Below are 15,395 nucleotides of genomic sequence, written 5' to 3' on the forward strand. Positions count from 1 at the left end.
TCTTAAGAAAAATAAACGGATGTCATTTTCGTGTTCTCCGACCCCAAATTACTATAAAACAATCATCAATTTTAAGGTTCACTCGATTACATTTAAATTTGTAAACTAGTGTAATAGGTCTTTCTAAGTGCAGGTGTTGCAAGTCGCTGACAGTTGTCGCACTTGCAAATTCAATCGGATTTTCGCGAGATGTAAGGTTTCGTGCAATTATGCTGACTAAAACGACTGGCAAGAAGCAATTAGCATGCAACTAAGAGTCGCAAAACAAAACGAATAGCTGCCAGTGAAGGGTGTTCAAACATAATAAAAATTGGAAATTAATCAACAACTGCTCTGGCATTAACCAGCAGTAGCAGCCGGGCGGACAAAAGCGTTCCGAGTCACGGAACAATGTGCCCACTTACCTGATATTTTGCATTGAATTACCAAATAACAAAATATTGTTCTACGATTACCAGTGTGAGGGTCTGCGGGTCGATCGCATAGTCGCTTCTAATGGGTCTCTAGTTTCAGCCAAACAAAGAGGACAAGAACAGTGGTTAGAAGTTATTTCTAAATAAAATATTTCAAAATTTTTTCAGAATTTTAAATATTGGTTTAGAGAGTCTAAAAATTTGTCCTTACTATATTTAATTTTAAATCTTTCTTGTAAGAAGAGCTAAATTCTCAGAATGTCTTAAGAATGATTTGAACCAACACCTTTTATAAAATAACTAAATTCGAAACTTGAAGAAGATGAAGATCTATTTTTTATTTATTTTAACATTTTATTGATATATATAAATGTATTTATATTGTATTTATGTTTAATGAAAACGTTAATCTTTTTAACCCAAGTCATACTTCGTATTTAATTAAAAAACCTGTGTTTGCAGATCATCAAACCATAAACCATAATAGAATCGGAGCCTGTTAGATCAATATCGAATTGGATGCATCCGCAAATAAGTCAATCCTTCTACCTTATGTTTTGACATATATGTATGGCAGCTATAGTGTGTAGTCGGCAGATCCAACGAAAATTTTTTAGAACGGATCTTCAAAACCAAAAAGTTATAACATAGGATGTGTGCACAGCTTTAAGTAGAACGTGAAAATTTGAAACTGAAAGACTAAGTTGCGTAGAAACTGACAGCCGGATATGGAGACTGACTGACATTGGGTCGGAGATGGCATCAAAGCATTGCATATTTTGAACCAATATTATCCACAAATACCAATACTACCCTCTGAAAGGATATAAAAATACAGCAAAGTATTTTTAAATAAAGGCAATCGATTTTGAAGTTCCATAAAAAACAAATAAGAGTGGAATCATAACATCTTTTTTTGGAATAAATTGGTCAAAACATAATCTGTGCTAATTGATTATAACAACTTTTAAGTTCTTACTAGCAATACTAGTAGTAGATAAATTTGTTTTGGCTGACAAATAACTAAATAAGAAATTATTTAACCCTCGAAAGATAATAGCTTCTTCTTGCCTTAAATTAAATAATAAATACGTCTTACATTTTTCAACAGGAACTGACAAAATACGGTTCGTTAATTAGTTATGATTATAATAAACGTATTTAATGTGCATATAACATTAAAAATTCAGGTCTTCTAATTAACTTCTTACAAATATATGTCCTCAGCACATAGAAATAGTATCGAAATAATTTTATAATGTTTGAAATATTGAATATGTTTTTCATATTTCCATAATATGGGTGATTTTTAAATGAATTAAAATCCATTAAAGTGCCTAAAATATTGATTCAATATTGTTGTATGACTGAATTGCGACCCTAAAAACGTAGGGACGTACTACGTATGTATATGTTGAAAAAACTTTAGGCATTTTATACATTTCTTAACGCATTTAAGACACTATAAGAAAGGATTAACAAAATTGTTTTAGAAGAACTTAAAATATATAAAATAAAGTTATGCCACATTTTTTGAGACACTCGTCCCACTGTAAGCTAGTCTCTCGGGCAGTAGGCGGGGCGGTGCAGTCTGGTGGTGCTGATTGGTGGACTGGCGGGTGAAACATCTCCAGTCAATGCACTTTTTGCGGTCTCCGCGGCATTGTGGCTTTGTAAGTCAAGGGCAGGCGTTCACTGAACCCCGTTATTTAACCCATTGAAACCCATCATCATCATAATCAGCAAGTGCAATAATTATGGCCAAACGCTCAAGAGCCACTGATTACAACTAGTTGCAGTTGCAACATCGAAGCTTTCTAATAAACACACTAATTGAATGGGAACTTCTAGATGCAACCCGAATTTTATAAATTAAAGGGAAACTCAATGCTACCTTTTTTAAATTAGTTATGTAATTCACTTTTCAATGCATGGAGAAAATTACGTTTTTTTCATCTTGTGGGTTTTTTTCATTAAGAAGATATTCGGGATCTTTTGTGAAGTACCAAAACAATCTTTATCAATGGGCATTCCCGCAAAATTCAACGGCAATGTCGGCTAACTTGCGTCTTGTGGGACGTAATTACCGCTTAAATGTACAGAACTAATTAATGAAGCAATAAGGAAAGCCAATTAAAAAAAATATTAATTTCACCTTGAAACAGACTTTAGAAAATTTAGGGCCTAATACTTAAAATAGGAGATTTCTTTCTTAAAAGTAAAGCGTATTAGTACACTTAGTTAGTTTATTAGATAGTAGTACATTAAGTATATTAATATTAAGAAGTATATATATATAAGTATATATATATTTAAGTATTTAAGTATAGAATCTTTTAGCATTAATGTATTTTTATACCCTTGCAGAGGGTATTATAATTTTGGTCAAAAGTGTGCAACGCAGTGAAGGAGACATCTCCGACCCTATAAAGTATATATATTCTTGATCAGGATCACCTCCTGAGTCGATATATGCATGTCCGTCTGTCTGTCTGTCTGTTTCTACGCAAACTAGTCTCTCAGTTTTAAAGCTACCGAGTTGAAACTTTGCACACATCCTTGTTTTGTTTGCAGGCAGCACATAAGTCGGAACGGCCGGGATCGGTTGACTATATCCTATAGCTGCCATATAACTGATTGATCGGAGATGCCATAACTTCGTTGTTTTTCAAGTTAGAAAGATGGGACTTTCTATGAATTCTAATTTGGGCAAACTTATCCGATCAGACAAATTTCATAAGGATCGGCCGTCTATAACCTATAGTTACCATATAACTGATTCATCGCAAATGTCATATCTTGGTTGTTTTTCATGTTAGAAGGTTGGGAGTTTCAATGGATTCCTCTTTGGGCAAAATAATTCGATATGCCAAATTTCATAAGGATCGGCCGACTATATACGATCCGCTATATATCTAATAATATAAGATGCGTGGCTCCACCTAGCGGACTGCGACTCAACTGCAAGGGTATATAAACTTCGGCTCCCCCCGAAGTTAGCTTTCCTTTCTTGTTATATCCAATATCAAAATATTACCCTTAATCTACAAATTTCAAATGGTTTTTGTTTACCTATCACAATTTCACAAAAGAGTAGGAAGATGAAGAATCTTTTAATAGAAAAAATTAGCAAATGTAAATATGACACAACGACCCATATATTGTTAAATATAAACAAGTTTTATTATTTAAAAAATTTGAAAAATGTGTATTGCATATATATTTTTCCCAACATGATTGTTGTCTGTCTGATTTCTTTAAACATGTAACATTTATGAAAACTTCCAAACGTTGATCCGTTTAAACATATCTTGTAGCCAAATAGTAAAGAATAATAGAAATTAAAATAATTGATGACGTCGGTTTCTCTATAAGATGCATCTCTTACTTGTTATAAATATTTTAAATACATTCAAAACTGAATAAAGCGCAAATGGTATTTAATTAGTGGGATTTATTTTTATTTTCCTCAATACAAACCCGATAAATCTTTCTGGAATAGTGTAGATCATACCCGATATAATTATAATCTTATTATTATTTCACAAGAATTGTGAAATTTGTAGAGCTGTCCGCTGGTGCATAAACTGTGACAATGAGCTTGTAAGTTTTATTAAAGTTGATCTAATTTCATTAATGACAATACGATTAGAATATGCGAATAAAAAATCATCTGCGAAATAATTTTTATGTAATAGTTGGTATGTATCGACTCCACATTTACAGCCATGGCTGTTCGGATCGGAGCGATATAAATTATGGAAATACAAATATCTGTAAGATATATATGTGTATGTATGCCGAAGTATACGAGTACGCATGAAGATAGCTCTTTTTCATGTTTAGGGAATTAGCTTACATACACTCCATATTACATATTGTAAATTATTAAAGGAATCATTTACTAAATAAGTGTTTTTTGTAAATTAAGAAGTCTCAAGAACTAATATAAGTCATGACTATGACTAGTTTAAAATATTATTATTTTGATAATCTTATCTTTAAAGCTTCCTAGACTTTTTTCCTGTCTTAAAATATTTTATTTTATGTAACGTTTAATTGATAAGCTTTTTAATAATTTTAAGTTAAATTTTAAACTGATGGAACGAAGGGGTATTTTATTATACCGTTATAATTATAACTCATAAAAATGGTGTAAACATTTACCATTTTTAAAAATACTTACGTAAAGTGCTTTTCTTTTAGCCAGTAATTCCTTTGTTTTTTTTTTAACGATGCACCAGAATAGAGTTCTGCCGTCAAAGTCAAAGTCTAGAATAAAAATATTTTAAATATCTTAAATCTCTTTCAAATGCAACTATCATTTTCAATCAGTGTAGTTTTTACAACAGTGGCGTAGATAGCTTTTTCATATGGGGGGGGGATATGACTCAGAATAATATCCTGTTTTTTTGTAAGTTTTATTTTACACTGCGATAATAACCCGCAATCTGCGATAATAATAATTATAATGCTGTACTGCACAGTCATCGCGTAAAAATGTGTTTCTTTTTCAATTTTGAGATTATATCATCTTATAATTCTCAGACCCAAGGGGGGGGATTGATCCCCCTGATCCCCCCCTATCTACGCTACTGTTTTACAAGAATACAGTTCGGAACTTTCCTCCACAAAATGAAGTTACTCCTGGAAGTAGGCAGCAGAAATGGGCGCCAAGTTCCGATCCTCTCCATTACTCAAGTATCGGGTATCCATAGCAGAAACAATTGGCTTATGACAGCTGTTGGAGTTGTAACGGTACCTCTGCCACATGTACCTGTGTTTTCACCTGTAGCGCAGTTTTCGGTTTCAGTGTTTTCTCAGCTTAGCGAACCGGCAGCGATCGCAGCGCGTCGCCTCACCCACTCGCACACCAGCGCGCACTGACACACACACCTATGCACACCTACAAAGGTAAATCTATGTATCTGGAAGCAGCGTCGGCAGAGGCAGCAGCAGAAGCAGCAGTAGCCGCGAATTTACCGTGCGGCGGCTGCCCAGCGGCATTCATCAAATTCAATGCGACAATTTAGTCGCCGAGTTCAGCTCAACGCCGATGGTTTAGAGACAGAAAGCACACAGCTAGTTAGGCCGAAAATCTGCGTTTCAAATAACACATAAAGCGCAGTTATTTTTGCCGCAGTTCCGTTGTGTTGTTCGCTGCACGTTTAATTCAATTCCCAAAAGTGAGAGAGCTGCACCCTGTAGTCATGCCAGTCGGTGTGTAGGCCAATAGAAACCAAAACAAAAAAAAAAAATAAGAAAATTTCAAAGGAAAGTTGAAGAAAAGAAAGCGACAAGTCAACGAAAAGGAGCCAAGCCGAGCACAAGGAGTTCGAACCGCGAGTCAAAGGTAATTTTCCTCAGTGTACTTACAGTTCCTCCCTCGGTGATTATATAGACGTAAATGACTTCCTCCTCCTGTGTGTGTGTGTCAGTGATGCTTATATTTTATTTTATTTTTTTTTCTTACTAATTTTATTAACGACATGTAAATTAAATCAATTCTGCGCATTCATGAAATTCGTTTGCGCCGACATCCGCCCTCTTCATCTTTTTGGGGTAAGTCCATCCCTTTCCACCGTTCTAAGGGGCTAGAGAAAACGATACTAATAAAAAGTGAACATTATAAACTTAAAAAATGTTGTAATATTTTATTAAGACTTTCAAAATTAAATACTGAAATACTGAGGAAATATGTATGTTCCGAGCTCGGTATATGATCATACGTGGAATGATAGTTACTAAGAAATACAACCTGGACACCGAACCTACAACCGATTAAAGATTTCTTTCACTTATAAAATTTCTAAATGGCTTCACATCATTTTTGAAACTTTATCCATTGGGTATTATAGGAGTCTCCTTGCAACATCTTATAGCTCTTATCTTATAGTTCCGAGATCCACGGGATCATTCAGCCAGACGGACACCCTTCATACTTGGGGATACCCTCGATCAGATGAAAGGCGATTTGTCCTCCACAATATACTCTTGTACTCTACGAGTACGTGTGGAATGTGGAAAATTAAAAATACTTCGAAATTACAATTTGCCAAAAAAAATACTACGGTTTCTAGAGAATTTATGAAACAGCTGTAACCTCCAGGTAGCGTAACTTTTAGGTTTATTATTATTTAATTCCACATGCATAACAAAATTACACATACATACAGTGTGTGAGAGAGCGTACCAACCGACTATTAAATATAACAAACCATTTGAATAATGCACTTTATTCTGTTTGTTTATATTTAACAATGAAATCCACTTTGTGTCCAATTCCATCCAAATTTTTGGCGGTGATTCCCGAGTGATTTGCCAAGCTAAATTAATTATAATTATTGGCGAACACAATTTGAACCACTCTCGCATTTAATTTATTCCACACTCGGTTGTTTCCCAATTTAAAATGAGATGCACAGTTTTGGCTGTTGTTTTGATTGCCCAAAATTAGTGGCTCGTTTATCACTATTTTCGTCGCTTCCATCGCTATATCTCGTTTTTTATCGGGGTTTGTTTTGCTTGTCGGCGGCTTGAGAGCGTCTCCTTAGTTGCCGGAACTTTTGCAAATCGCTCTAAATAAAAAATAAAAATAAAAATAAAAATAAAAATAAAAATAAAAATAAAAATAAAAGATACTGGCGTAGTCGAATGGCGCCTAAATATTGTACATTGGATCCGAGGAGAGTCTTTTCTCTTTTTCGGCAGCTAATTGCATTTAATTATTCTCAATTTAGAATCTGGCTAAAACAGAACTTTGTGTCACCGCCAGACTTCGCACAGCTGTATCTCTGTACTCGCGTACTCATACATCTAATTGTATCTGGCATAGACATGCAATTAATATAGTAAATGGGTAATTTAGACCGCTATCGTTTGTTCCGATACGCTTGTGTGAAAAGTTTTGTCCGATAGCCGGAAATGAAAACAGTCGGAGAATAATGAAATAAAAGGTTTCAAATTTAATAACGGCGCATGGGCGCCGGGGGAAAAAATATTTGGTAGTAATTACATTAATTTGTTTATTAGTATTATCCAATCTTAAGTATAATTTTCTCGTAAATGACCTTTAGATGTTGTCGCAACGTATGCACGCATTTATTAAATTAGCTCCGCTGGGCAAGGGATGAGATACCCGGTACTCTGCCAAAGTAGCACAACAATACTTTAAAGCTATAGCTATTTGCGTAATAATTTTTAATTTTAATTTTAGATATATATTTAGATTTTGACGCCAAGCTATAGATGGAAGTACGTTGACAAATAGTGCAGGGGAAAGCCTAAAGAATGGTATGAAACTACAATATTCTTGCCTACAATTTAGATGAAACCAGGTGGCAACCGGTCACTAAAAGAAGTCTTTTTTACTATTTTCAACACGCTTATAGTATGGCCATCAAATATACTTTGTTTGGATAATCGAATATGCTGCTTCCTGGAGTTGCACGTATCCATAACCATCTAATCGGTTGTTTAGTATGCCACACTGTGTCTGCTGGCCAAGTCTAGTGACTATGCCAACTTGACGTGACTTATGGTCGACCTAACTGACCTTAATCGGTCTTCGGGCTTTGTTTTTCGCATTGTCTTCCGACTGCTTTGATCAAGTCTGCGTAGGTGAGTGCGGCAGACTACTATTTGGCCAAAACTGCAAGCTTGCTGGAGATGTTTCTTAGCCAGTTTACAGATTCAAGGTCAAAGTCTTCATCGGAGCCGATCACAGTGCGCCGGAATAGTATTTGCCTCTGGCTTAACAAGCTGACGTACAATAAACAATGTGCGAAAGGTTGGACTCTGGGTTTTATAGTAATGTTAACTATAACTCGGGTTTTTAAGTCAGAAGCCTTCTGGGCAATCCTATTAATTTATTGATTTCGCTTTAAGCCTATACAGTTGAATTAAACTGAATATTCCAGTAGCGGAAAAAGTAATTCTTTGCAGTGAAATGAATATCATTTAGTTGGAAACGTGAATCCTAAATGCTTTTCTGTCACAATTAAAGGCAATTGAAGTAAAAGCAAACGAGATTTGCAATTTAAACCTAAACAATGCCTGAGACAATAAACTATTTAAAAGTGAGGTACAGTGGACCCTCGAAGAGGGGCTGGGAAGTGTGTGTGGATCGCTTTTAAATGGCTGCTTTTACTGTGTGGTCTAATTACTGTGTGGTCTACAGATATTTTGTTTGTCGTTTTTTTTTTCCTATTTGTATTTTGTATTTTGGCCAGTAGATTTGACCGCGTCATCGCTTGGCGGAAGTTGAAGATTAAAACGGTCATTGATGCACTTTATGGGTCGCCACATACTTGATTCCGGATGAAGGCCAATTAGTTTTGCCAAAATTTCGCCATTTTTCGACCTTGGACCTTGGATAATTAACAAAAAAGGCTAATTTTAAAACTATTAACAAAGAAAAAACCACAAATTTCATTACTATAATGTTTTATTTTTAAAATTAATTGATTTTCTCGAATTATATAAAAAAAACAAAGTTAGCATTTAAAAAAAATAGTAAAATATTCAAAAATGATTATAGATAAAAAATGAAACAAACAGCCATTGTTATGAGTACTATTACGAAATTACGAAATAGTGATGACTTCAGAAAGTCCCTTCAAGACTTTCGAAGGTTTAAGACACTTGTACAAGTTATTCAAAAAATATATAATTTAAGATGACTTTAGGGAATAATAAAAATGAATCGATTCTATTTTAGTGCTTTTATTTAGGCATAAAATCAAAGTCTGTCAAGGAAGTTGCAAAAACAAGGAAATATGTTTTGGCTTTTCAGATAAGAGTTGTTATAACTTTTGTGTCTCGCGAAAATAATTCAACACACTCCGTCAAAGGTAGAAGGAATCAGTGATCCATAATGTGTTTTTTGCAATCACTTCGCGATTGTTGCTTAAATATTAAAACAAAACAAAACTTGCACCACATTGGCATGATAAGGTTAATGTGCTTGGCACGTGAAACTGTTTTCGGGGAGAGCAGACTGTCGGCCAAACACGGCTTTAGGGCACCTCGGTGTGGCAACAATTGTGTAAACAATTTCCGCGAACAACAACAATCCATGCACTTGCCAAAACAATTAAAAGCTACAAAGCAGCGAAATTTCAACAAAGACGACATCGAATGAGAGCCCCGGTAACTTTTTGGAATTTCCAATGGCAATTCGTCAAGAGCTTCACAGAGATAGGGCTCTCGGAGCCGGGAGAACCCGGCCCCCTAGAGATCGGAGTTCCACTAATTACATTTCGTAATTGAATTGCCCTGGCACACAGAAACATTAGATCCGCGATGTTTCACGACAAGTTTCATTAACGACCAGCGGATGCCTCTAAGGGGGATCCCTTGAGGGATACGCGTGGGGGTGTCATTAACAGAGTAGCAAGTACCGGATCTCCGATAGCGAGCTCCCCATTCGCGAAGATGATACGACTAGACGCAATGACCTGGCAGTGGCACCAGTGAGTGAAAACGAAGCCACTCTTGCTCAATTCTTTAGACAACAAACAGCGCACACTATCACCAAAGTCAATTGAATTAGACAAAATACCCAATTGAGTCAAGAGTGTCTCTTGACTATAACTACCTAATACTACAGATCTTTGCAAGGTAGTGTTTTACTAGTGTAAGACCTATCGAGACCTAGCTAACAGTGTTCAATATAAATTCTAGAGCTTTTGCACTAGAACTATAAATACCCGCTACTATAGATTTCTGATTTAATTAATTGTTATTAAAAGTAAAATAAAATGGGGCTGGTATTACACAACTCAAATTTTTAATTTACATTAATAACTTACACTTTTTAAAGAACAATGACAATAATAACAATTAACCATAAATGACAATAATAACAATTAAAATAAACCATAAAAAATATATATCTTTCAAGTAGTCAATATTTGAGTAACTACCAATTTGTATTAAATAGCGGATGAACTCTTCTTAAGCAAGTTCTTAAAATTGTTTTTTTAACGAGTGACTGCGAATAACCCTTTAAGGTGGCATCTACTTCTACCGTTTTTACTTACATATACATTTTCCAAGCTGTTTAAGTATTAAGACTATTAATCGTGAACTAATTTTGACTGTAAATCAAATCGAATATTTCTGTTAAGTAAGCCTGTTCAATCAAATCTGAGTTGCTTTCTGGGTTATCGCATTTGTAAACCTTTAGTAGAGTACAACTAGGGCTATTAAAAAACTGTAACTATTAAGATAATAAATAAATTAGAAATTATAATTACATGAATGAGGATTTAACAAATTAAATTAAATAAATTTTTTTATATATATATTTATTGGAGACTTACCTGTTTCGTAGATTGCCGCCAGGACCATGTCTCCCAAGGACGGCAGCATGGGCAAGCTCGAGTACGGTAAGTACACGGTGAACCAGACGGCCCAGTCTCCTCCGATCACGGCCACGAGCACGCCCTCACAGACCGCCAGCCAAGAGAAAGGTCCTCCATCAAAGGAGAAGAATGGCAAGGATAATGCTGCTACGACGACCACGAAGCGTTCCTTGCGGGAGAAAATCCGTCTGGTGGCCAACAACATCACCGTGGAGCCTATCCTGGCGGCCTACATCATGCCCAGCGTTCTCTCCAACCTAGCCACACAGAACCTCAACCTCGAAAAGGCCTGTCGGGTGAACATGGCTTACGGCGACGAGGTGTGCGATGCCTTGACCCGTCGCCAAACTGCCAACTACACACTGTAAGAAAAGCAAACAACAAATCAGCACTAAATACGAAATAAAAGCAGTAATAGCAGATGAGGTTATATATATAAATATAGAACATAAGGAAGCAGCCAACATATCCTTGGGAAGAGTATTATTTTAGTATGATAGAATTCCCTACCAGATATAGTTGTGTCCGAATTAGTCTCCACAAATAACAGTTTCTCAGTTTTAAGGCCTGTTTTTCTGAAATGTATTATGGTGTTCTTTTTCCGATAGCTATCATATGAACCAAACAAGATAAACTGCCATATACATCGGAATTTTAAAGTCAGAATCTTGGTAACTTTTTTTAGTCTTCAATTTACAGCTTGAGGGCTTTTTAGTGTCCTTTTAGAAAGAAGATAGAATATTGGATATTATATAGAAAATTAGATAGAATGCAGAATATTTCTTGAGCTTAACTCTGTCCGAGACTTTATATTTTTTCCATAATTCACTCATTATGTTAGGCCCATATGTTATGTTAGGAAATAATGTTAGGCCCATTAAAGGATGGATATAATTCATTAATATTAAAGAGGAAACTTGTTAAATTTAAATACATTTGAGTAAAATTTATATTTTTGAAGGTTATTTAGTCTTTTTAACTAATTTCAAAAATTTTTTTCCTAAATAAAAAATAAATGAAATAGAATTAATAGAATTTTAGATATTTTTTTCTCTCGATGAAGCGAAAGATTTCTTATATAAAATTAACAAACATTTCTCAAACATATAAAGTTACTATAAAAATCGTTAATTTAAAAAATAATCATTTAATTTTTTAAAATTAATATTATTATTAAAATTTTAAAGTTTTTAACTTTAACTTAAATTTATTCTTTACTTTATTTTCTCACCAGGGAGGAGGAAACCGTGCAACAGATGGTGGCGCGAATGGCCGCCTGGAAGACGGTGATCCAGTCGCTGTTCCCCTGCCTGCTGATCCTCTTCTGGGGCTCCTGGAGCGATCGCCATCGCCGCCGAAAACCGTGCATCCTGATCCCGGTGGTCGGGGAGTTCCTGGGGGTGGTGGGCCTCATGCTGTGCGTCTACTTCGAGAAGGCGCCCATGGAGGTCGCCGCTCTCACAGAGGCCATCTTTCCGTCCCTCAGCGGCGGCTGGTTCACCATGCTGATGGGCGTCTTCAGCTACATAGCGGACATCACCACGGAGGAGGAGCGCACCTTGCGGATCGGGATCCTCAACGTCTGCTTCTCGGTGGGCGTGCCCATTGGCATGGCCTTTTCCGGAGTGCTGCTCAAGTGAGTCACTCGAGTCCTTGACTTCTATATAGATCTCCCAGCAATTATATTTTTAGACTGCTTAAGACATTCAACTTGAACTTATTAGAAGACATAATCAGTATAATTACTATTGAATTATTTTTTTCACAGTAATTTGAATAATTTACTTTTTTGTTAGTTTATTAGTATTTATGCCTAAAAGTATGCTATGAAAACTTACCACCAGCATTGGTCTCTCAGGCGAAAGTCGACTACAGAAAATGAAATATTAAATAATAAACAAATATATGAAATGAAATATTTGGAAAAATATTATTTAAAGTTTTTATAAAACTAACCATTATCTTTGACCTTGCAGGCAAATTGGTTTCTACGGCGTCTTTTCCATTTCGGCCGCCTTCTACGTGATCGCTTTTGTGTATGGATTCTTCTTCCTGGAGGAGCCGGTCGCGCGGCCGGAGAAGAGCGTGGATCAGAAAAGCCTGCTGGCAGACTTCTTCGACAAGGAGCACGTGGTGCAGACGTTCCGCGTGGCGTTCCAAAAGGGCGAGAACCAGCGACGCAAGCGAGTGATTCTTCTGATGATCGTGGTGATGGTGATCATCGGACCACTCCACGGAGAGATGGCTGTGACATATCTGTTTACCCGGTTCCGTTTCAACTGGTCGGAGGTGGAGTTTAGTTTCTTCTCCACCTACGCGATGTTCACGGGCCTAATCGGAGTGATCTTCTGCGTAGGAGTGCTCTCGCACAAGCTGAACATTGACGACGCCCTGGTGGGCGTCCTCTCTAGCACCTCCAAAATCCTCTCCTCGTTCGTCTACGCCTTCGCCACCCTGCCGTGGCACATGTATCTCGGCGGCCTGGTGGAGATCTTCAACGGCACCGCATTTATCGCTATGCGCTCCATCGCCACCAAGCTGGTTTCCAAGGACGAGCTGGGCAAGGTGAACTCCCTCTTCGGTGTCGCCGAGGCGCTCATGCCGATGGTCTTCGCTCCCATGTACACCACCCTCTACGCGGCCACTCTCCGGGTCCTGCCCGGCGCCTTCTTCCTCCTCGGCGGTGGTCTCACCATGTTCTCTGTAATCATCTTCCTGTAAGTAATAGGGGGGAATAGCGTTAATTGCGTTGCAGAGGCACATTATTGTTTTTTTTTCTTTTTGCAAAAAATTATAGTTTTTGAAACAATTAATGCATTAGCTTTGAAAATGTGAGTGGCAAACGACTTTGAAAACATCTTTTGTGGAAAAAACTCTCTTAAAACTCTTTTACCTTTAAAAATTCAAGAAAAATCATTGATATATAAAAGCTTGAAATTTCGTTAATATTGTTATTGAGCGTTTAATTTTTAAATTTAAAAATATTTATTGGAAATCTCTTGCCACCGTGGCTAAGTACATGTTTCTGTTTACTCGTTCAAATAGTTTTTTGCATAAATTTTAAATATATATATTATATAGACGTTCGTTCAAACTCAAATATTCAAAAATAACTTGCCTTTTTCGATATTTTTTTGATCTAAGAGACGGTTTTAAATATTTACTATTCCAAAGAAATAATATTCGATTTTTTTGATTAGACAAAAAAGGATTAAAAAAAGAATAAGAGAGTTGTAAAGTTAGTTCGAATAGTAAGACTAGATTGGATTATTTGGTGATTATCTCTATTTTCGTGGAGCGAAAACACCATCTCAACATTATATAACCCGTTAAGTAAATGTCTGGCTTAAACTAATATTAATTTTTTATTCCCTATCAGATGGATGTACCGTTTCCAGTTGAAGCAGAGACGCCGTCTAGCCCGCTCGGACGCGGAGCGGGCTTCCGTGAAGGACCCGAACGGCAACATCAACGCCATCGAAGCCTTGGCCCTGGCCAGTGAGGCCAAAGGTCAAATGAACGGCATTATTTCCAATGTGATACACGAGTCCCTCGAGCATGCCGATCCCCCACCTCCGACTGCTTCCGATCCGATTGAACGGGGAATCGAGAACCAGGGATTCATTCAGGAGGAGCTCCGGGACACCAAGGCGGTGTAGGAAAGCCTTTTGACCCTGTCTCCCCTCATGTACATACTTATAGACACACGTTTCCCCAGGGATGATAAAAACAGGAAGATCGTGCGCGGATTCAAAAACTATGGATTTCCTAGATCTCGTGCGAGATTCTAGATGGAAGTCACCTGATTTTATTGCAAGAAAAGTTTATTTCCACATTTTTAAAACCTGTTTGAAAAAAGTATTCGAAACTTATGTTTCCAAATACCTAAACATCGTATTCATCGCCTTTTTCCTATCCACCTACAAAATAACATGTACAATTGCAAATACACCTACATATTTTTTTTATTTAGCCTTAAGGATTTTATGTATTTCCAAGTTTTTGTTGTAATTATCATATTTCTGTTTTTAGCTTTCATAATATACAACGTTTTTTTTGTTCGTAGCTATAAGAAATATTTAGAGGTATTTAATAAATGTAACTGCGACCGAAAATCTCCTCCGTCCTTTGACCTTAGGGACCTGTTAGGAGGGGGATATTGCGGCACGATATCCCGGATATCCACGTGCAGTCCTGGACACCACAATCTGTGCAACTGACAAACAATTACACACACAAATGAACCGTCGTGGGCGATGGGTGGTGAGCGAAGGGTGCGGCGCTCTGGCCTCGGGCCTATCGTATCGTACCCTTCCTGCACGCACACAGGACAATCGAGCAGGACACTGGACACTGGAAGGGGGCGCGGAACAATTGGTTTGCTCATGTCGCAAATAATTGTCGATTGCGTTTCACGAAACGGATGTGTTTTGTTGTCTGATATTGCTGCTCTTTTGGCAGTGTGTCCTTGCAAAAAAGGATGTGAGTGCATCTCTCTGATATGCCACGAATTCGCGGTGCCATTGAGGCCGACACTGTATCATTATGTCATTATCTTACACATTCCATAGCGGCACTTTAGCTGTTTTTACCCTATAAAAAGGTGTTTCATTTC

At 36.9% G+C, this 15,395-nt stretch overlaps 1 protein-coding gene across 3 annotated transcripts; it reads left to right on the forward strand.

The window, feature by feature from the left end:
* The first annotated feature begins 5,420 nt into the window (after positions 1 to 5,420).
* Positions 5,421 to 14,895, forward strand: LOC6504276 (solute carrier family 46 member 3). Of its 3 annotated transcripts, none has more exons than XM_032452946.2 (5): positions 5,421 to 5,766; positions 10,733 to 11,144; positions 12,015 to 12,416; positions 12,757 to 13,497; positions 14,160 to 14,895. In XM_032452946.2, exons 2-5 carry the CDS (start codon positions 10,765 to 10,767, stop codon positions 14,437 to 14,439), a joined length of 1,803 nt encoding a protein of 600 aa, XP_032308837.1. In that variant the 5' UTR covers positions 5,421 to 5,766; positions 10,733 to 10,764; the 3' UTR covers positions 14,440 to 14,895. The 3 variants fall into 3 exon arrangements, with proteins under 3 accessions (XP_032308837.1, XP_001967392.1, XP_032308836.1); XM_001967356.4 differs by having other exon boundaries at positions 5,422 to 5,766; positions 10,750 to 11,144; XM_032452945.2 differs by having other exon boundaries at positions 5,422 to 5,766; positions 10,761 to 11,144.
* Positions 14,896 to 15,395: the final 500 nt, after the last annotated feature.

This window comes from Drosophila ananassae, chromosome XR, assembly GCF_017639315.1.
Source record: "Drosophila ananassae strain 14024-0371.13 chromosome XR, ASM1763931v2, whole genome shotgun sequence".
In the NCBI taxonomy this organism is placed as follows: domain Eukaryota; kingdom Metazoa; phylum Arthropoda; class Insecta; order Diptera; family Drosophilidae; genus Drosophila; species Drosophila ananassae.

Bases quoted from the DNA above. Each gene is read 5' to 3' on its own strand.
- LOC6504276 (XM_032452946.2), top strand. From the start codon at position 10,765: ATGTCTCCCAAGGACGGCAGCATGGGCAAGCTCGAGTACGGTAAGTAC. The intron at 11,145-12,014 runs GTAAGAAAAGCA...TTTTCTCACCAG, and splicing joins CAAACTGCCAACTACACACT to GGAGGAGGAAACCGTGCAAC. The intron at 13,498-14,159 runs GTAAGTAATAGG...ATTCCCTATCAG, and splicing joins TTCTCTGTAATCATCTTCCT to ATGGATGTACCGTTTCCAGT.